At 37.3% G+C, this 23,069-nt stretch overlaps 2 protein-coding genes across 2 annotated transcripts; both read left to right on the top strand.

Moving 5' to 3' along the window:
* The first annotated feature begins 911 nt into the window (after positions 1-911).
* SPATA22 (spermatogenesis associated 22) lies at positions 912-14,328 on the top strand. The gene is made up of 8 exons (XM_026517940.1): positions 912-954; positions 2,897-3,025; positions 4,904-4,964; positions 5,097-5,192; positions 7,848-8,187; positions 10,480-10,609; positions 11,067-11,164; positions 14,137-14,328. Exons 1-8 carry the CDS (start codon positions 912-914, stop codon positions 14,326-14,328), a joined length of 1,089 nt encoding a protein of 362 aa, XP_026373725.1.
* A 4,729-nt stretch (positions 14,329-19,057) lies between these two features.
* LOC113249666 (olfactory receptor-like protein DTMT) lies at positions 19,058-20,002 on the top strand. Its single transcript, XM_026491128.2, has one exon. It carries the CDS (start codon positions 19,058-19,060, stop codon positions 20,000-20,002), a length of 945 nt encoding a protein of 314 aa, XP_026346913.2.
* Positions 20,003-23,069: the final 3,067 nt, after the last annotated feature.

Here is a 23,069-nt window from a genome sequence, read left to right as displayed (position 1 = left end):
GTGGAAACAAAGCAGAAACAGTCCTTGCCCTTACGTTTCCTAAGTTTTATTTCTATAAGTGATATTTGGACATTAATGTTTACCTCAGTATGATTTACATTGTTATATAGTTGTGTTCATGTCTATTTTCCTCATTGGATAGTGGATTTAGGAGCAGAAATTACCTTATTTAGGTTTGTGTTTTGCCTTGTCATGTAATAGGCAAGTGTTGGTTGAATTAAATTGGGATTGAAGTATATTAGAAGGCTAAACATGGAAAAAATTACAACATATTTTGTTGTAGAAGAAAAAACTTGTTTCGCTTCTTGGAGTTATATAGACACCGAATAGAAACTTACCGTTACAATTATTCTGGATATTGAGGCCTTAGTCTGTGGTATTATATAATACAGGAATCTCAAATTAATGGCCAAAGCAAGTGATCTGCAGAGTGTTTTAAACTGAGCTAGAGCATGTTCTCACGTGGTTGGTTCGATTGTTTATGCTTCCTCTGTGGCCTTGTAAGCACACCAGTTTGCCAGTGTTGTAGTCCATTTCCCTCTACGGTTCAGAACTGTTGTTATTGGGGGTCCTTGGTCCTGGAATACATTATGTAGAGTGTGTGAAAGTCTATGTATGTTAAGGAAGCAAGGTTATGGCCACCTTAGTCCTAACCAATTTCAAACAGAGCTGGAAAAATTAGATTGTTATAAATTCTTATTCGGGAAGCAAAAGATTCTGTAAAGTGATTCCCTTATCAGGTGTGAAACCATACTGTTAAATCATAGCTTCAGTAATTACTAGGCTGAGAATTTGATTTTTTTGTTGATTCAATTTGAGTTGAAAATTTCTTTCTTTGAAGATTTAGTCATCAACTTCATTTGTAAATTTGGAGTGCTAAAGAAAAGTTACAGGCTTTGATATTGAAGGAAATGAAGAGAAACCTGAATGAAAATTCAACTCGAAGTACAGCAGGTATCAAACAATTTTATTGTTCAATTTTATTTATAAAATTTTTATTTTAAATTTTGTATATTTTTATATACCATGTAAACCTTGTGTAGTTTATAGACGGAACATTTTGGAAGGAACTTTTTAAAAAGATTGAACATATAATCTAGCCTCCCTACTTTTTAGGTCCAAGGGAATAAAATAACTTAGTTAAAAAATTTAGTGGCAGAGGTGGGAGTAAATTGAAATATTCCTGGATTTATCCTAGTATTCTTTCTACAAACCCTATGTGCTTGAGTTGTTTTTCACTTTTTTTTTTTTAAAGATTTTATTTATTTATTTGACAGAGAGAGAGACAGCCAGCGAGAGAGGGAACACAAGCAGGGGGAGTGGGAGAGGAAGAAGCAGGCTCATAACAGAGGAGCCTGACGTGGGGCTCGATCCCAGAACGCCGGGATCACGCCCTGAGCCGAAGGCAGACGCTTAACCGCTGTGCCACCCAGGCGCCCCTGTTTTTCACTTTTAAGCTGAAAACAAAGAAATAGATTTATTTCTATTTGTGTTTGTGACTTACTTATTTAAAATATTTCCAGAAGCACTTCTGTCTCCCTAACAACTTCCTGCTTTCCCAATTTATTAGTTAGTAAAAGGACAGTGAGTAAGAATGAAGAGAACCAGGGGAATGGTGATAATGCACAGTGAAGACAGTAATAGCTATTTATGGTGGCTGTGCTGTATTCTACCCATTTAATTATATGTATTAATTTATTTAATCCTTACACCAGCTCTCTGGGATAGGCATTATTATTATCATTCCTGTTTTCCAGATGAGAAACTAAGGCACAAAGAGTTTAAATACGTAACTTATGACGTGGCAGAGCCAGCATTTGAACCTAGGAATCTGGCTCTAGTGTTCATGCTTTTAATCACTGTATTATCCAGCTTCTCTGTGTATGTCATAATAGCACAATGAGTTAAGGAAATTGCCCAAATTTATACTTTGAAGTTGTGATTCAAACCCAGGCAGTCTGATTTCAGAGCTCACATAATTTTCCCAGCCTTTTATCAGACAGTTATCCCAGAATCTATGTTTTTACCACAGTACAAGTGTTAACGGACCAGCTAGAGTATGATCTAGAGGCAAGATATCTGAACTGAGATTTATGAAGCTTGAGGCCTGTCTAGGCACTGTGCAAGCTTTTTGGACCCCTTTTGTGTCTGAGATCCCTTCTAGTTTTAGTATTTATAAATTCTGACTTTTGGCTTGCCTTGAGATCCCAGTCCTCCCATCTTGAGGGCTTGGAGGTAATATTTATCCTCATGTGGATTGAATATTATCATTTTAGGCATTCTCAAAATGATCCACAGAAAATATGTATTATAGACACCTGGAGTGCATGTTAAAATTGCAGAGTTTTAGATTCCAAACTAAAGCTGTTGAAATAAAATCTATGAGAGTGGGATCTAGGAACTGGCATGTTAAACACAATTCCACATAAATCTTAGTCAAACTAAAGTTGGAGAACCATGGCCCTAAAGGGTGTGCTGTCATAGTCCAAAGAGTGGTTAGGGTTTTGGAAAGTATGGGTCAGAGTGTGGTTCTCCCTCACTTCTGTTGTACTTGAAGGGTCCCCTCCAGTTGACAGGGTAATAAGCAAGCACAGAAAGGAAATAAGGAAAACAAAAAGTGGATTTGGAAGGGGTTGGGGGGTGAGGAAGGAGATGGGAATTACTTCCAAACAAGAGGAATTAAATCAGTGTTAATGTAGTTTTTATAGAGACAAATGAGGTTATTTGGGACCTTAAAAAGAATGTAAAAATCAATCCAAAGATACAGAAATATTCTGTGATAAATATAAAATTAACATGTAGAAGTAGACAAATTAAAATTGTTATTATACACAGTTATTCCATAACTCTATCTATTTGCCTATTATGTACTAATTTATTGGTACATTCAATTTAGGCTGTTTGCCTGTACCATTGTTCAATCAGAAAAAGAGGAATAGACAGCCACTAACATCCAATCCACTTACAAATGATCCAAGTATCAGTACTGCTTCTGACAGTTATGATTTCCCTCCTCTACCACCAGGTAAGAAAATAAGGGGAAAATTTTCAGAAAATAAGAATTAGGATTATAGAAAAATCACCGTTTTTATTTTATTATAATGGAAATAGAAAGTTTATTTTTTTTCTCCTTTCTCCTATCCAAATATAGGGATTACTTGGCTCTTTCTGAACATTCCAGTACAGTAGTTTGAGTTTCCTTGTCTACAAGGGTGGCTTAGCATTTAAATGGAGTATCTTAGATCTGGAGCCTTTATTCTAATGAAGTTGTAACCCACATTGTAAAGATTTGTTTTTTCTTTTTCAAGATATATGGATATTGTGACTTAGGCATGTGGTGATAAAGAATGGAGAAACTCAAATTGCCTCAGGAATTGGGATATGTGTACACATGAACACAGGATAAATGGGAGAAAATTTAGACCTGAGGAAGGGTAGAAGCCTAAAATTTCTACTGTGTGGCTTTTTTCTCTTCTGATAGCATTTTTGCCTCTCTTCATTTGTTGCTGTATTTCTCCCATCTAGTCGGCTTCCTTATAGCTGCAGCTAGCCCATGACCTAAACTGTCCTTGCTGGAAGTTCACATAGCCTTTTAGTGTTAGTTCTCACAGTCCACTGTTGACTGTCTTCTGTATCTGTTGATTAAATTCTAAAGATGGCCTTTGGTTCAGCGCATCTTTTTAAGTAAGGTCACTAAAATTCTGATTTAGCTTTATGATTAGGCCTCTCATCTCTGCAACAATTAGCTTTGGTGGTGGGTGCTGAGAGGTCTTAATGTTTGCTGACTTTTTATTTCTCTTCAGAAGAAGGCACGGACAAGCAGGCATTCTGAAATATACTTGGTATATGCTGGTTATATACATTTATATATTTTTGAGGCTACTTTGAAAATCTTTAATAGGATCTTTTGCAACTAGAATTTTAAAATTTCTCTCCCCCCATATGTATTTGTTAATTTCATCCAGCATGTAATCATAGGCCTTAGTCTGCTTATAAATCTATAATTATTTTCTTTTCTTCCACATTTGAGGAATTCAAAGTAGGAATTTATATCATTTTCATTTTTATCAATGAAAGATAAAAGTTCACACAGATGTACATAAATGGGCATTTATCTGGTCTTCCTCTGCCATCTAGAAAAATTCTCTGACGTTTAAAATATTTTTTTTTAAATAGCATGAATGTTGGTCTTGAAAAATAACAATGGTTGGAGCTACTCCATAGGGAAATGTTCATCCACCTGAAGTACTGAACTGTCCAAGCTCTGAGCAGGATTACTACCTGTCAGAGATGTAGTAAGATTCCTACATTGGGTGAGACGTAGGGCTAGATCAGTGTTCTTCAAATTTTTGTCTTGATCCATTAGTCTGGTTGGGAAATAATCTTTAAAGAAGGAAATAGAAGAGAATAGAGTAGAATAGAAAATGTCAGGGTGCATCACAGATGGTAAGGATACAAGTTGATGTCACAGTTTTGTTATGTTCTCTCTCTTTTGTCTCTCTCTCTCTCATGCACAGCATGCATGTGTGTATGTGCCTATGTTCTGGGCTGTGATGTACTTTTTGCTGTAGGTTGGGATCAAAAAAATTTAAGAAACATTGGTTACACTGAATTCATGCTACAAAGTAGAAGGTGTACCACACTAGAATTGATCATGGAAAAGATACAGATTAAACTATTACCTTTGTTTAAAATACAATGGGAAAGAAAGACATCTATAAAAATTAATGGGGCAGGCGGTGACAAATTCCACAACAAAGTGTTGTTGAAGAACATATCCGCATCTCAAGTCCTTTTCTTCTTCAGGCTTTTAGTTACCCACCAACTAAATAGTATGAAATGATTATTTTTTTTTAAAATGCTACCTATCTTACTTTTGTCTATGCTACTTGTATCTTTTGAGATTGGGCCTGGGAAGCTGTGAATCCAGAGTTGCCTCCTTTAATGAAAACAATGAACACAGGGTAGGTGGAAAAATACATACCAGTGACTGTATGGTGTCTGTTACTGACTGATGTTATACTTCATTGTATATTTTACGTTTCTCAGTTTGGAAACAAGCTATTAATATTTAATAAGACGTGTTTCCTTGAAAGGCAAATACCACATTCAGTTTCTCATCCTCTGAGAAGTCAAGATTCCATGTCTAAGTCTATTCAATCAAATACTGAAAGAAGCAAGAGTCATTGGAGGTGAGTTTACTTAAGATTTTTCTTTCTTCCATTCCTTCTTCTCTTTCCCCTCTTTTTTTCTCCTCCATTCCTTTCTCCTTCATCTCTTCCTTTCTCAGGCAAAATTACATTTAGGAAATTTTTATACTTAATAGTAAGTAACCATGGCAGTATTAACTGTGTTTTATAAAAGAAGTTTAAAAATGCTATATAAAACTTTAAAAATAGGCAAATTTGTCAGTGCATATGTTTCCAAAGAATTCTTCATGTTAAAATGAAATTTCTGCCAATATTTATCACCATGCTATGGATCATTACTAATCATTACTAATTGACAGTATGTGAAGAGTCAGGAATAACTGTATTTTAGTGTTGGATGTATTTAGGAATTGACAACCAAATAGAATGGTCAGTCTCACCCTAGTAAGACAGTCAGCTCCATGGTAAACAGAAGAGAGTAAGAAAGAAAGATGATGACCAAAATGCATATGCACAAGCAGTGGTAGGTGCTCAAGAAATGAAGATGACCATGAAGGAAGATGGTGAGGATGCTTCTGGATCATTGCCATAAGAATCTAAGTTTAATCCCTAAATATTATGAAAAAATAAATAGATAGGAAAAGGACATGGATTATTTGTTGGGTTGGATTTGGTATTCTTGAGTCAATAGTAACTACTGAAGGAAATAATTTTGGGAACAAAGTATTAGAAAAACAACATCGAACGTATACCATGTATCAATCTTGTTTAGTGTTTTGATATGTTTTTTAGTCATCCTTACAACAATCCTTTAAAGTTAATATTACCTTCACTTTTATTAGAGATACCATATTTTTAAAGGGGAAAAGCTTTTAATAAAGTAGATATAAAATAAAATTAGTTTTGATCATGCTAGTTTCCTCAGAACCAGTTAGTTATTTTCTGTAACCCAGGGCTTATTACCTAGGCCATTCAGTGGTTTGAGATGGTCCTTGGAGGGACAGTTTCAGCTGCAGGTGCTATAAGAAAATCCATTCTGACTGGCATTGGAGAATTAGGTAACACTGTATTCTGGACAGGCAGTCAGTATTAGATATTCCTATTTGAAATCATAGATAATCTGTCAGACAGTTGGAATGTAACAACAGAAAATCCAGGGGGCAAAAAACATTTGAAAACCCAAGTAGGCAGCTGGTAATCTGCTGAAGCTCTTTTAGCTGGTTCTCTGCTTAAGTTTAGAATCTCTGCTTTACCTTCACATCCATGTAGCCCCAGTAAGAGCTTGTTCTTGAGATCCCATTGGACACCTAGATCCAAGGAGAAGGCTCCAAAGCAGACATTACTCTTCCCTTCTCAGAAGCCACTACAACTTAAGTGCCTTTCATGGTCTGGTTGGGATGTTGAGGACCTGACTGACCTGGATTGGCTGCTGAAGCAGCATCTTTGTGTGGGCTCACCCGGGAAGGTCAAAGGACTGGTTCTTCCAGGACTTTTCCTAGACAAAAATGTGGGAGGAAGTTGCCAATGTGCTGTGTATCAATAAGGAGTTGTGAAGCGGAAAGAAATTTTTCTAAACTGAATAATAAACGTAATTTCTATAGCCATGAGAGAGGAAAGGCAAAATTTGGTTTCTCTTCTCTCTATTGAAAATAAAATTGCTATCATATCAAAAGGTGATCAATGTAGGAAAAATTTTATAGGCAGTTAATTAATAAAAATACTAGAAATATTTTTTTCCTGGATATTGTGATGTTTGTGATATTTATCACCTTTTAAAAGTTTGAAATTGTTCGTGATTTCTTTCCTCATTATTTGCATACCTAATTTTGTACCTTATTTACTTAAGAAAGCTGCCCACAGTATACAAGCTTCAGGCCCCGTACAGTCTGGACTTGTGCCTGGTCACTAGGGAATCTGGACCTTTCTTTGGATTATTTTCTCTAACAAGGGATGAGTTGTATTATTTGCCCCCTGCTAATACTGGTGATATTTTCAGGAGAATTATTCAGAAATAAGAATTTGTGACCTGAACTAGTTTTTCCCTGTGGAACTCTTAACTGGTCTGCTTAGAAATTATACTTTTGATTTTGACCTCATTAACATCGTGTTCTCATCAGCTAATATAATTCATTTAGATTAATGTAGCTACTAAAATGTTGCAACAGATTCATAAATTGGGCTTTTAAGCTATGTAGTAAAAGTATAAAATTTCTGAACAAATAGTTATCTACACTGCCTGTATTTCTTCTTCTTGTGATTTAAAATCACCGATAAGCCATAGTTTAACTTGTTAAAATTTTACTTTGTAGAAAATTTAAAAATAAATGTATAAAGAAGCAGGCAAATGTCCTCAGAATCTTACCACTCAGAGACAACCACTGTCATATGAAAGCTTATATAGTTTAAAAATATACCTTATAGCACTGGACTCTGAGTTGGGAGGCTAGGATTCTCTGGGTTCCAGATAGACAGTAACATGCTGTCTAACTTCAGGCAAGTTACTTCCTCCCTCAGTTTCGTCACCTAAAAAGAGAGGTATAATGTATTGTAGGGTTGTTGTGATAATGTATTTGGAATTTCCAACTAGTCAGTAGTACAAAGTACTTTATAAATCACAATTTTTCACTATTAATTTTTTAAAAGAAAAAGTATATAGAAACAAAAACTAATATTAATTAAAAAAAAAACCTATTACAGCTACAAGGATGGCAACAAAAATACCAGCTGGAAAACTTGGGCTGGAAATGATGTTAGGCCTCAGTGCAAAAGAACAAACCTGGTGGCAAATGATGGAATAAATTCTTGTCCAAGGAGTTGGGGAGTTCAACAAGGGAAACCATTAAGAATATCAGAACCGCCTAATTCATCTCACCAAAGAGAAGCCGAAGTACTTAGACAAACACATTCGTCAAAAATACCTGGCTCCACAATGAGAGATCTAGACAAAAACAGTGCGTTACAGGCGTTTAAGCCTAATTTTCAACAAAATCAATTTAAGAAGAAAATGTTGGATGATATTCCAGAAAACACTCTCAAGGTAAACTTTTTAATATGGATCATTTGCATTTAAAAATGAGATAGATAAATATTTAGATTACAAAGATAAGAGCATTTAAAATCAATCTCATGGCATGCATTACATGTTTAACACAAATATCTAATCCCATTGGCGTAGCTGAATGTTTGTTTCCAAAATACTTCCTTAGAGATTGAATGGCTGCTCCTTCTCATAGTTGCCTTAGAGTGTCCTACTGGGTCCTGAATTTCACTGCTGACTGATTATTGAGATGATGAGAGTTTATCCATTACTTAACAGAAATTCTGCCATTTCTTCATGTGTCAGTCTAAGTTTTTTGTAACAGGGGTCAGCAAACTCTTTTTGTAAATGGCCTGATAGTAAATATTTTTTTTACTTTATAGGTCATATTGTTTCTCTTAGGTATACCACTCAACTCTACCATTGTAGCTTAAAAGCAGCCATAGACAATACATAAATGAACAGGCTTGGCTGTGCTCCAATAAAGGTTTACGAAAGCAGACAATAGGTTAGATTTGGACTTCAGGCCAGAGTTTATTTTACCTTTCCAACTTCACATTCTATAATCTACAAATTCTCTTATATACTGGCCATTTCAGACCCTTCACAATTCTCTGAACATGATATAGACTCTAATAGGACTCTGCTTTGGTTTATATTTTTCCTTATACCTGTACATCAGCCTTACTTCTCCTCTCACCACTCCTTGCTCTAATTGCTCTTTGTGAATATCTTTTATATATTTTGTGTTCTGGTTGTTCACTACTTTCCTTCCCTTGTTCCCTGGCCCAATAGATTCTTTACTCTCCACTCTTCTCTGTGCTCTGGAAGGCTGAGTTGTCCTGCATAGTGCAGCTTCCTGAGGTCCCTAGGCTAGCTCTTGTTAGGGGTCAGCCACTGGAAGTCACTGGCAGGAAATCAGAGGGTGGAGAGAGAGGCAGGGTTTTCCAGTTTTCTCCCTGTTTAAATGTTGTGTTGTAGGCAGTAGCTGTCCCTAAATGATACAGCTCTTCCATGAGTCCAGCTTTCACAGGTGTGGTAATTTTATTTCTTCCCCTTGTCCTTTCAGCTTAGTAACGACAGAAGTCTCTTATTGTTGTTAGTCCTTGAGGGCTTACGTACCCTGTGTTTGTTCTGCCCATACACATGTAAGAAGTCTTTTCAACAAGCCATTTGGGGTAAATTTTTTTGGGGGGGGGGCTAGAAATCTGACTAATGTAGCGTGTGCTACATATGCTATATAAGGCTTTCAGCCTTATGTTTCCTTGTACAAAAGAGTGATATGATATAGTTACCTTAGTAACAGTTGTTCATTATGGCAGTAGCTCTCAATGGGAGGCATTCGTATCTTGGTTAGGAAGGGGAGGAGGAGGGAAGGTAATTGCAGTTAGGAAAAAAAAAGTCCCATCAAGTGTTCTTTGATGTGCCCCCACCCTTAAAAGGGAAAGTGCCTTCTTCCCTCCCCCCAAAATTATTACCTTAACATACTGTATTCCTAGTTGATCTTTAAAAATGCGAAACACATTCTCATCTTAGGGCCTTTATACTTTGCTATTCCCTCAATCCTCACTTAACAACCTATTTAAAATAATAATTCCTTGAGAGCTTGTTTGGAGGTTCGCAAGTAATGAATCATGGAACTTTACATCAAAAACTAGGGATGTACTGTATGGTGACTAATACAATATAATAATAAAAAAATTAAAAATAATAATTCCTGTTTCTCTTTATCCTTTTACCCTGTTTTTTTTTTATTCATAGGATGTATCAATTCCTGACATTCCTTTATGTATTTATTTGTTTATTTTCTGAATCCTCCATTAGAGGGCAAAATCTGTGAGATAGCTTGTCTGTTTTGTTCAGTGTTGTTTCCTCATTAGCTGTATTTGGCACCTAGTAAATGCCAGTAAGTACTTTTGGAATGATTGAGTGAATGTGTCTGGCTCCCCTCTTAGAGTGTGAACACATTAGGGAAAGGAACTGTGTTTTACTCACCTGTGTTTATCAGAGGATTGGCACACGATGCTTTAAAAATATTCAGTGAATGAGTGAATGTTCATACAAATAATTCTCTTCTTGGTTAATTGTCTCCAATTACATCCTAGTTTCTTCTCCTGTAAAGTGCTAATGATGTCTTTAATTTAGGGGAATAACTATACTAAAATTTTCAATATTTTTAATATATTTTATACATTTTATACATAAGAACCTAAAATCTTTACATGGAAAGTGAAAGAGTATGATGAAAAAAATGAAATGTTTTTGTAATGCTATGTTTTTATTTTTCAAAAGGAAGGCTCATTGTATCAGTTAAAGCTTAAGGAAAAAGATAATTCTTTAAGAATTATATCTGCAGTTATTGAAAGCATGAAGTACTGGCATGAACATGCACAGAAAACTGTACTTCTTTTTGAAATATTGGGTAGGTATAGTACTTCAGAACACCTCAGTAATACTGTTTGGACAATAGTTTTGAATGTCTATAGGAATACCTAGGGGATCTTAAAAATAAAATTTGCAAAAGGAGATTATGGTTTATTAGGATTTTCTTCACTTCCTGGATTTGTTATTGATTTGTGTGACTTAAGATGTATTTGGTTATTTATGGTAGTAGTCTTCTGATTCATAATGTTAAAACGGGAAAGATTGTTACAGGGGCTCAGACTTAACCCCTGAGTTGGATAGGGCCAGAAATTTTGTTTTCCGTAGTATAAAACAGTTTCAGAGATATTGTTCCCTCTTAAGATGTTGTCTTTATTATTGTATAAATAAAACTTGAAGAGCTAGTTGTAGGAATATTTATTTAAATATTACTTCCCACTGTTAAACTGTATTTGCATTTTACCAGCACTGATTTTCCCCATTTTAATGTTGCTTAGCTGTTCTTGATTCAGCTGTTACACCTGGTCCATATTATTCAAAGACTTTCCTTATGAGAGATGGGAAAAATACTCTGCCTTGTGTATTTTACGAAATAGTGAGTATTTGTTTAAATATTCTTTGTAAAGTCTATGCCAACAAAACATACAAATGCAGGCTATAATTCCATTGTAGTAGAAATTCTGTTAACAATTTGGTAGTACTTTCAACATTTTGTTTGGTTTTAGTTCTGACTTTAAAGTTCATTTGAGCAGCTAATACAGATAACTTACTATGTGCCAGGTGCTGTGCTAGATACAAGGGATACAAAGTGGAATATAAGTGCTAAACAGCTTTTTCTGTCAAAGACTTTATTATAATCTCAGAAAGAGTTACATAAATGTTACACTGTGGTATGATAAATGGTAGGGTAGAGTGTGTACAGTGTGCTCTAAAGGTAGATAGGAGGGATGGGACAGATCAGAGAAAGATTTTTGAAGAATGTAGTAACCTATCTTATCTTACACATTTAAAGAGTAATAAATGAAGCCAAAGTGTGTTGGGGGAGGGGAGAGGTGGAAGGAATGCATTCTTAGATGAGAAGGCAGCATATGGAAGGACATGAAGCTGAGAACATGGATTGTAGAGGAAACTGCAAGTAGTTTATAATCACCAGAGTATGGAAGGATAGTGGTTCTGAAGTTGGAGGAAGGCAAGGAGTGGGCCGGGATATAGGAAAGACTCTTGGTGACAGAGAAGACTGTGGGTGACAAAGGAGGCTGGAGACTTTGTAAGAGTTACATACTTTGTAGAAGAGTTTGGTATTAATTGTGAAATTGTCCTAAATTCTGAAATCAGACTTGGATTCCAATTTTACTCCACCATTTACTAGCTTTATGACCTTGAGTAAGCTGCTTAAATTTCCTGAGTTTTTTCATCTGTAAAATGGGGAGACTAATTCCTATTTTGAAAGGTTGTTTTGGAGATAAGATAATAAAATATATGAATGTACATCTCCTGACACATAGTAGATGATCAATAAATAGTAATTATATTATTAATTTCTATAATATCGTTAATGCTTATTTTTTCTAGTCTGTTAAGTTTAAAAATCTTTTATTGAAGTATAACATATACCTAAAAGTGCACAAATCATAATCATACAGTTCTGTGAAGTACCTATGAAATATCACAAAGTGAACATTACCAAGGCTAAGATAGGGGACATTGCTGTCACCCTATGCATCCTGTGTCTTCTCATTCACTACCTCCTGTCTCCTACCTAAAAGCAACTACTATCCTGACTTTTAATATCACAAATTAATTCTGTTTATTTTTGAACCTTATATATATGGTATGTCTTTTATGTCTTTCCCTCAACACAATGTTTGTAAGATTCATTTATGTTGTTTCATGTAGCTATAGTCCATTTATTTATATTTCCGTGTACAAAAAGCTAAAACAGTTTCTATTTTGTTGGTGGCATCCATGTTTCCAGATTTTTTGCTGTTATGAATAATGTTCTATGAATATTATTGTATGTCTCGTGCATATGCACACATTTCTGTTGAGCATATACCTAGAAGTAAAATCACTGCATCATAGTGCATGTGTATGTTCCAATATAGTAGTTATTTACTAAAGAATTTTCCAGAGGTTTGTGCTAATTTACACTCTCACAGTGTAGACAAGTTATAGATTTTCTGCATTCTTAACAGCACTTAGTACTGTCAGTCTTTTTTATTTCAGCTATGTGGGTGTTAAGTGTTATCTTACTTTTCTACAGTTCCCTGATGACTAATGAGGTCGAACACTATATATTTCCTGGCCACTTAGATACCTTCTTCTGTAAAGTCTATTCAGCTCTCTTGTTCTTTTTTTCTATTGAATTATTGTATTGTCCTTACTGATTTATCAGAGGTTTTTCTTTGCGTGACTATTTTGGGTACAAGTTATTCATCCATTATTTGTATTGCAATTTTTTTCTCATACTCCATAGTTTGCTTTTTCAGTCTTAATAATGGCTTTTGGGGAGCAGAAATTCTTCTTTTTAATATAGTCTTTTTAGCAATTATCAATACTACCTTTTATAGCTAGTGCTTTTTATGACCATTTGGTGAAAAATTCCAGAATACTTACCTTTAATTAATGATTGAGAGGGTTTGATGCTGGCTGGTGTTTTTCCATTTTACTGGTTCCATTAAAAGCATAGCCCTTTTGGGTCCCAACCCTAAGCCGGGGTGAGGGTATGAGTGGTGACCAGAATCTCCTTTCTTTGGGAACCTCTGATTCCATTTTTTTTTAAAGATTTTATTTATTTTGACAGAGAGAGACAGCCAGCGAGAGAGGGAACACAAGCAGGGGGAGTGGGAGAGGAAGAAGCAGGCTCCTATCAAAGAAGCCTGATGTGGGGCTTGATCCCAGAACGCCGGGATCACGCCCTGAGCTGAAGGCAGAAGCTTAATGACTGTGCCACCCAGGCACCCCCCTGATTCCATTTTTTATCTCCCAGTCCTAGGAGCCTGTCAAAAGCTCTGCTCAGTTTCTTAGACTCTCAAGTGTCTTGACTATTCTTGACAGATAATCTCAAGAAGAAACATCCCTAAATGTCAAGCCCCACTTTGGACTCCTGTCCTCTCCCAGATGGGAGTCTCTCTACTCCCTCACTGCATTGGTATCTCTCTAGTGTCTGTAAGGAGACTTAAAAATATTTCATCCAGCTCTTTTAGTTGTTCTTAGCTAGAGAGTTGGTCTGAACTACCTGTCTGCTGTCTACTGGAAGTGGAACTCTAGCAGTCTAATAAAGTGAATAATTGATGTGCTATTACACTGGGAGTAATTCAGTCTTAAGAAGCAACAGCTCATCAAATTGTAAAAAGCCCTACCCAAGTGAAAGTTTTTCCTCTGTGACAGGGCACCCATATATGCCTAGCTCTCATGGTCTTACAAGCAGTGGGGCCCTAAATCAGGTGAGGGAATTACAGCTTTTGGGGTGATTCATATTTAGTTGGGCATATAATTAGTTTTAAAAAACTGAAATTCATATGAAGTAAAAAATAACTTCTTTGATATTTATTTTTTCAAAAACAGGATCGTGAACTTCCAAGACTGATCAGAGGCCGAGTTCATAGGTGTGTTGGAAACTATGACCAGAAAAAGAATATTTTCAAATGTGTTTCTGTTAGACCAGCATCTGTTTCTGAACAAAAAACTTTCCAAGCATTTGTTAAAATTGTAGATACTGAGATGAGGTATTATACTGATATAATGAATGAAATTTGAATAGTGGTAAGGGAAGTTTAAGTAGTATAGTTTAAAGCATTTTCCTATTATTGTTTAAATGATCATCTCCATGGTTATAGCTACTGTTCTTTTGTATTTCACTTGTTGAATTAAAATATTTCAATCCTTTTAAATGTGGAAAGAGTTTTTTTTAATGAAAATGGTACATTTGCTAAAATTAAACAACCATTTCTAATAACAATGCTCAAAATAATGGCAATAAATGCTTCTTTAATGTGATATAATAATATATTTCAGTCAGCCCAAAAGCCAACATCAAGCTTAATGGGGAAATATAGAGACATTCCCACTAAAATCAGGAATAAGACAAGGGTGCCCACTGTCAGTACTGTTATTAAGCATTATGCTGGAGCTGCTAGTCTATAGTTCATTTAATTATTTCAAATATTTAGTGAGCATATGTAATATATATATGTATGTATTTATATATAATTTGCATTTAATTCTCTGTTTCCTTATATCTGTGCTTCTAAAACGCATCTGCACTCTGGTCTTTCCTTTCTACATCCTCTCCCTGCCCTCAGTTTTAAGATCTCAATTTCTTACTACTCTATGAAACAAACAAGTGGAGGAGAGCGATAGTCTCCAGCTTCAAAAACAGTCAAGATGGAGGAATCCCTTGGAAGGTTCATGAAAGGAGGGTGCAGAAAATGATAGCAGGTTCTTTTTTGGCTTTGCAGTTACTGCCTTATACCAAGGATTCAGTTGTAATGCCAGTAGGGAGATCACAGCCAGAAAGATTGGTGTACACGCCTATACATATGGTATATACTTTGAACCAGGAACCCATATATAGTGCTCTTTCTTCCATAGCCATGATTTATGAGTCTGGGAATTAAGAGGTGGTAGCAGGACTGACTTTCGTTATTAGACCAAATGATATACTCAAAAAATTTTTGCTTCTTACCCCAACAATTTTAGGCTGCTAGTTTAGAGATCTTACTTTCTGCTGTCATCTAGGGTGCCCAAAATGCAGACAGAATCTTATTTGCTAGTAGTTTATTTGGGACTGTTCTCTCACAGGAAGAGACAGAGGGGTGTAAGTAGTGAAGAGAGGAGAACCAATAACTGGGGTGGCTTACTAAGTTGGCCAGTACTGATGTGAATAAGGCTTGTGAAATGCATCATAGAACCATCCACCTTAGCTCCCACCACTTGCTTTTTTAAGGGTTGGCACATGGGTCCTGAACTTCTTACATTTTCAGGTGTGTATGTATCAGTATTAAACTGGCTACCATGATATTCTACTCCATGGAAGCAGAAAAACCCTATGACAGAATGTAATAAGCAGGTGGAGCAGGCCTGAGGCAATACAGTTAGATTGTATCTCTGAAGCTGGTTGAAGTCTGCAGAACTGGTGAATGCAGCTGTCCTGGAATAAAAGAAGATGTCTGAGAGAATCTGAAGTGGTGCACAAGAAGTTTCCGGTATGGCTCCTGAGGAATGTTTCTATCAGGATTGCTGTAATGGTTCTATTCTACGGGAAGCTGAGACTGCCTCTTGGCCATTTTATGTTTTTTTGTGTTACTGAACCAACAAGCAAAGAAAAGAGTTACCATACTGTCTGGGGTAATACAATCCAATTTAACAATAGAAAAATTGTATATCTCTACACAATGAGGAAAGACCATGCCTGATACCAGGAAGTTCTTTGGAGGACTACTTAATAAAAGTTAATGGAAAGCTACAGCAACCCAATAAAGACATTAACACTGAGGATTCTGACTCCCAGGGAATGAAAGTTGAATGTAAAGAAGCCATCTAGCTGAAGTGATACACATAGAGGAAATATGGAAGAAGGAGTTATAAATATTAGCTATGGCTTTATGATCAATACGGAGTAAGAAATAGCTGGAAACTAGGAGGTAATCTGACACATGTGGAGAGTGGTGGCAGGGTGCTATTAAGGTTTCCTGCAGAGGTAAGAAGCTAAACATACCTCAATGAAATGAAAATCTAGGTTTCTTTTCTATCTCTGCATGAAGAAGAATTGAAAATAATCTGGGAGAATTCTCTCTGATTCCAGGACTTTCTATGCATCTGCATGTGGTTGGGTCACAGAGATCTAATCTCTGTTAGCTGCAGGTTTATCTCTCGCCTTGAGTATGTTTATGAGAAACTGGGTTGTAGTGAGAGATTATGCCACCCTGGAATCTTTCCAAAATATATGTCTTTCATGGCACTTTGTTCAAAGACTACTTACAACTTATTCTTGCCCACAAGGTAAAGCCTCTTACACTGTAAGATATTTTAGGATATTCACAGCCTGGTCCCTGTTCCTTTCTATGGCTTCTCCAACCATCCTCTTTCACTTCCCAAAAATGTAGGCTCCAGCCCCACAGGACTACTGTATATTCCCTAAACTGGCAGCGATTAAGAATCCCTATATGAACTTCTCTTCTTCCCCACTTCCCCCAAAGTATAGTCAGGTGTGATCAGTGATATAATCAGTCACTGCTCCAGGACTCAGAGCATTTGTCCTAAGGGTCCTGGGTAATTTCTGTGTCTTTAATGAGTTCCTTTAAGATCTAGACTCCTCTGGGATCCAGGGCCTCTTGGGCCCAGGGAAGCATAGAATGGGAGACGTGAGAAGGGATGTTGCAGACACAGGTGACTACAGAGGCTGTCACTTCACACATCTCAGGAAATAAAGGGAAACAGGACCTTAGGTAGTGTACTGGAGTCACCCTCAGACACACTGGGTAAGTTGGGCAGAGGGTGAATGAGCTGGTCCCTTAAGGGTCCTTCCAACCCAAGGGTCTTGCTTTCCCAGGTTGTTTGATGTTCTGCAGGATAGTTCTTCAGGTATGATAACCCTCCTCTTCTTCCCCTCCCTGCCTCCCGAGACTTCCCCACATTCTAGAAATATTTTGACTGGTGTTCACCAGTTACATTTAGTCTTTTTTAAATTATGGCATTCATAAATAATACTATATAAGGGCTCAAGTGTAGAAATTACCTTTATTTCTTCCTTTTCTCCCCAAATTACTAAATATCGAGACCCATCAGATATAATTTTTTACAGCAATATCACTGAATCCTGTGGATACAACACAAGGAAATAGTGATGGTGTGGGTGTATAGTGGGTTGTCTGTTTAGGTTAAAGAGTAGTGTAGTTGAAGTTCAAATTTTTCCATGAGTTAGAGGTTATGTCAGGAAATTCTGTAATAAAGTGTTGAAAAGTAGTAAGGTTTTGTTCTAAGATGATTTAGTAGAATTAGATATTCTAGTAGGAGTTTGCCGTCTCTAGAGTTGAAGGAATGCATGTCTCAGGCTGAAGCACAGCCAATAAATATTTATGAAACATTGGCTGTATCCAGGCACTGTGCCAGGTGCTGACACTTCTGCAGTCATGAGGGCAGACATGGCCTTTCCTGCATGTTTACAACCCAGTAGGGAGAACAGCTGTAAACAGTTCCCTGGGCATTTAATGCTTTAGGGACAAGTACAGGATGCTGGGGAAACATAGTAGCAGGTTCTCACCTGGTCTGGGGAGGGGGGACAGGAGAGATGTAGCTGCGTAAGTGACATGTAATATGGCTGAAGGGTAAGTAGGAGCAAACCAGGTGAAGAGGGGGGAAGATGCTAGGCGGGGGGACAGCAAGTGGAAAAGGCTGGAGGCAAGAAATTGTGCCTTTCAAGTCCAGCATTTCTGGAGAGGTGAATGTTGAGTGTCACTATGGGGCCAGGTGAAGCTGTGGAAGTCAGCAAGGGGCAGGTCTTGAAGCAACTTTTGTGCAATTCCTTTGGAGGGAATTTTGCCTTTATCTTGAGAGCAATGAGAATCTGTGAAGACTTTAGGGAGAATGATGATCAAATGTTCATCTTAGAATGCCACAGTGTGAATGAAGGATATTGAAGGAGAGAGTGTTCAAGTGTGGAAGCAGGGAGATGAGTGAAGAGAGAAGAGGCTGTCGCAATAGTACAGACAAGACATGATGTCAGCCCAGCCAGGATAGTGATGGTTGAGGTAATGAGTGGATGAATGAGAAAGAGGTTTAATGTGGCAGAGTCTTTAGGATGTTTTGACAGATTAGATATTGAGGGAAAGGAGGGGACTAAAGAAACCTCTCAGGTGTATGACTTGCGCCTGGATTTCTTCTGAGATGTGAGAGACTTGGAGGCGCAGATTGGGAGAGGGGCAGGGTGAGATCATGAGTTTTATTTGTGATCTGTTGAACCGAAGATGCTTGTGATTTTATATGAAGAGATAATCACTAAGCAATTAACGATACAGTTTCTGAAGGTGATAGAGATTTATCAATGAGATTTAGATGGTAATTTATGCCATTGGAATAGGCCATTTGTTTAGGGCTGCATAGGTAGCATTGTAAGAGAGCAGTATTTAGGAAAAAGCCTAAGGAACACCAATATATAAGCTGCTGTTATGAAAGACACCAATCACAGTTACTGAGAATGAAGGGCTGAGAACCAAGATGATCACACAGAAGATAAGAGATGAGAGTATTTCAGAAGGGAGGGGAAAGTCAATATGGTTAAATGGTGATGAATGAGAAATGAAAAAAGTCTGAAAGTGATTGAATTTAGTGATTTGTTATATTTGTGGTTACAGAATGTTGTTGTGGATAATGAGGGTGAAATCAATTTTTGCAGAACAACTTACCATGTATCATAGAAATATGTTCATTTTTATTCGGGTTTATAATGGACAGTATTATTTCCTCCTAAGGATACTGGACACAGAGCATGACAAGAAAGAATCAAACTGTCATCTCAGAATTTGTCCTCATGGGCCTGCCCATTGATCCAGATCAGCGATACCTGTTCTATGCCCTGTTCCTGGCCATGTATGTTACCACTGTCCTGGGGAACCTTCTCATCATCGTCCTCATTTGCCTGGACTCCCACCTCCACACACCCATGTATTTGTTTCTCAGCAATTTGTCTTTCTCTGATATCTGCTTCTCTTCTGTGACCATTCCCAACTTGTTGCAAACCATGCAGAGCCAAGACTCATCCATCCCCTATGCTGGCTGCCTGACCCAGATGTATTTCTTCCTGTTTTTTGCAGATCTGGAGAGCTTCCTCCTGGTGGCCATGGCCTATGACCGCTATGTGGCCATCTGCTTCCCCCTGCACTACACCACCATCATGAGCCCCAAGCTTTGTCTCTCGCTGGTGGTGCTTTCCTGGGTGCTGACCATGTTCCATGCTATGTTACACACTCTGCTCATGGCCGGATTGTGGTTCTGTGCAGACAACACAATCCCCCACTTTTTCTGTGATATGTCTGCTCTGCTGAAGCTGGCCTGCTCTGACACTCAAGTTAATGAGTTGGTGATATTTATCATGGGAGGGCTCGTTCTTGTCATCCCATTCCTGCTCATCATCATGTCTTACGCACAGATTGTGTCATCCATCCTCAAGGTTCCTTCTGCCAGGGGCATCCGCAAAGCCTGCTCCACCTGTGGCTCCCACCTCTCTGTGGTGTCTCTCTTCTATGGGACAGTTATTGGTCTCTACTTGTGCCCATCCACGAATAATTCTACTGTTAAGGAGACTGTCATGGCTGCGATGTACACTGTGGTCACCCCCATGCTGAACCCCTTCATCTACAGCCTGAGGAACAGAGACATGAAGGGAGCCCTGGGGAGAGTTCTTTTCAAGAAGAAAATTCCTTTCCCTGTATAATGGTAAAGCTGGGGATTTTTACATAATTTTATCAAGTAGATACAGTGATATTAAATAAGAATATTGACCCAGGCTTTTTTTTTCACTATGAAGTTTTCTGTTAAAATGATATACTAAATAATTCTTCAATACATCAAAGAAATGGAGTTATGTAGTTGCTCTCAGAAAGGGGGATCTCAGTGACCTGCCAACAAGGTCTTTCTCTTTGTTATTCCCAGGAGACTCTAAAGAAGCTTTATTTTTTAACTTTTAATTGATCTTTCTGTCTCCAGTTGTTTAAGAACTAATATATCATGTGTCCATTTTTTTTTAACCAAAACTCTGTTTCAAATAATACCCTGCTCTCCCAGGTCAATATTTTGTTTGAGGAGCTATAAGAATTTTAATATACTGCTGAAAATGTGCATATTTCTATAACCAATACGAAAAACATTTTGTTGATATTCAGTAAACTTGAAAAAAGCCACACCGTGTAACTCAGCAGTTTTTATCCTCGTTATGTAACCCAGGAAATCTCACACACATTTGTAAAAACAAACACATAAAAGGATTTCTAACATTTTTGGGGAAAATAAAAAAGAACTTACAGACTAATGCGACATGTTGTTTGTGGATTTTATATGTATTTACCTATCTATATATTTTTAATATTATTTTTTATTATATAATGTTAGTCACCATACAGTACATCCCTAGTTTTTGATGTAAAGTTCCATGATTCATTACTTGCGTATAACACCCAGGGCACCATGCAATACGTGCCCTCCTTACTACCCATCACCAGCCTATCCCATTCCCCCAGCCCCCTCCCCTTCTGAAGCCCTCAGTTTGTTTCCCAGAGTCCACAGTCTCTCGTGGTTCATTCCCCCTTTCATTTACGCCCCCCCCTTTCTTTATCCCTTTCTTCTCCTACCGATCTTCCTACTTCTTATGTTCCATAAATGAGTGAAACCATATGATAATTGTGTCTCCCTCCTGCTTAGTATTTTGGAATTTTTAAACAAATTTTACATCTATGATCTTATTCTACTCTTATGATGATTCCACAAAGAAATCTTATCACCATCTTAAAGATTGAAAATGTGGAATTTGATGACTTGCCAAAGTCCCAGAATTGGTCAATATTGAGCTTAATTTCTCAGACTGTCTAATTTTAGGGTTTCTTCTTCTCCTTTCCCCCATCTCAGAAATAAGGGGAGAAGTCATTAATTTTTCAGTCTTAACCCCATGTATGGCATTGTCTAGAATTCCAACTTTGGATGGTTTGTTTCCTGTTGTCTCCCCTAGGTGGTGGCATCTAAATCCATTATTTTAATCCTTTCTTATATTCTGCTTCCTCCACATTTCTATCTGTGGATCTTTCACCAGTTCCCAGTTTTTATTTTCATCTTCATAGTAGACATCTCCCTTTGATGCTCTATGAGCACTTCAATCTTAACCTGCAAAGTATAACTCTTTATATTTCCCCCAAGCTTTCACTGTGCTTATAGTCCATTTGTTCTTTACTTTACAGAAGTACACGTGATAAAAATTACACACATGTAATGTATACATCTTGATGAGTTTAGACTTATGCATACGCCCATGATACTATCATCACAACCAAAATATTACATATATCCCTAGTCTCTAAGGATTTCCTTGTGTTCTTTTATGGCTTTTCTGTTCTTTTTTGATAAGAACACTTAACATGAAATCTATCCTCTTAACATATTTTAGAGTGTACAATACCATATTATCGACTGTGGGTACCATATTGTACATTAGATCTTTAGAACTTACTCATCTTATGTAACAGAAACGTATTATACCCATTGAAAAACCAGTTCTCCATTTCCTCCTCCCCCCTCTCGCCTGACAAGCGCTATTCAATTTTTCTTGTCTGCGGGTGTGATTATTTTAGATACCTTGTATCTAAAATGGAATCATGCAGTATTTGTCCTTCTGTGAGTGGGTTTTTTTCACTTAGCATAATGTCCTTTAAGTTCATCCATGTTGTCGCAAATATCAAGGTTTCTTCTTTTTAAAGGCTGAATGATATTCCATTGTATCTGTATATAGCTGTCCAATTTCCCAGCACCATTTATTGAAGGGAAATATAAAGTATATTGTATATGCTACACTTTATCCATTTATCTGTTGATGGACATTTGGATTGTTTCCATATCTCGGCTATTGTAAATAATGCTGCAATGAACACAGGAGTGCAGATATCTTTTTGAGATCCTGATATCATTTCTTTGGATATATACCTTCATTAGACATTTTATTTATTTTGCTATGTTATGTTAGTCACCATAGAGTACTTCATTACTTTTTGATGTAGTGTTCTATGATACATTGTTTGCTTATAACACGCAGTGCTCATTATAATACATGCCCCTCTTGATACCCAAAACTGGGTTAACCCATCCCCCCGTCCCCCTCCCCTCTAAAACCCTCAGTTTGTTTCCCAGAGTCCACAGTCTCTCATGGTTCATCTCCCCTTCTGATTTCCCCCTTTCATTTTTCCCTTCCTTCTCCTACTGTCCTCCATGCTATTCCTTATGTTCCACATATAAGTGAAACCATATGATAATTGTCTTTCTCTGCTTGGCTTTTCCACTTAGCATCATCCCCTCAAGTTCCGTCCATGTCAGTGCAAAGGGTGGGTATTCATCCTTTCTGATGGATGAGTAATATTCCACATGTGTATATATGGACCACATCTTTATCCATTTTTCTGTTGAAGGGCATCTCGGGTCCTTCCACAGTTTGGCTATTGTGGACATTACTGCTATGAACATTGGGGTGCATGTGGCCCTTCTTTTCACTACCTCTGTATCTTTTGGATAAATACCCAGTAGTGCAATTGCTGGGCCATAGGGCAGCTCTATTTTTAACTTTTGGAGGAACCTCCATACTGTTTCCAAAGTGGCTGTACCAACTTGCATTCCCACCAACAGTGTAAGAGGGTTCCCCGTTATCCACATCTTCTCCAACATTTGTTGTTTCCTGCCTTGTTAATTCTTGCCATTCTACCTGGTGTAAGGTGGTATCTCAATGTGGTTTTGATTTGAATTGCCTT

This window comes from Ursus arctos, unplaced genomic scaffold (genome assembly GCF_023065955.2).
Source record: "Ursus arctos isolate Adak ecotype North America unplaced genomic scaffold, UrsArc2.0 scaffold_24, whole genome shotgun sequence".
In the NCBI taxonomy this organism is placed as follows: Eukaryota; Metazoa; Chordata; class Mammalia; order Carnivora; family Ursidae; genus Ursus; species Ursus arctos.
The sequence above is the reverse complement of the archived record's forward strand: the minus strand, read 5'-3'. Positions and strand labels throughout refer to the sequence as shown.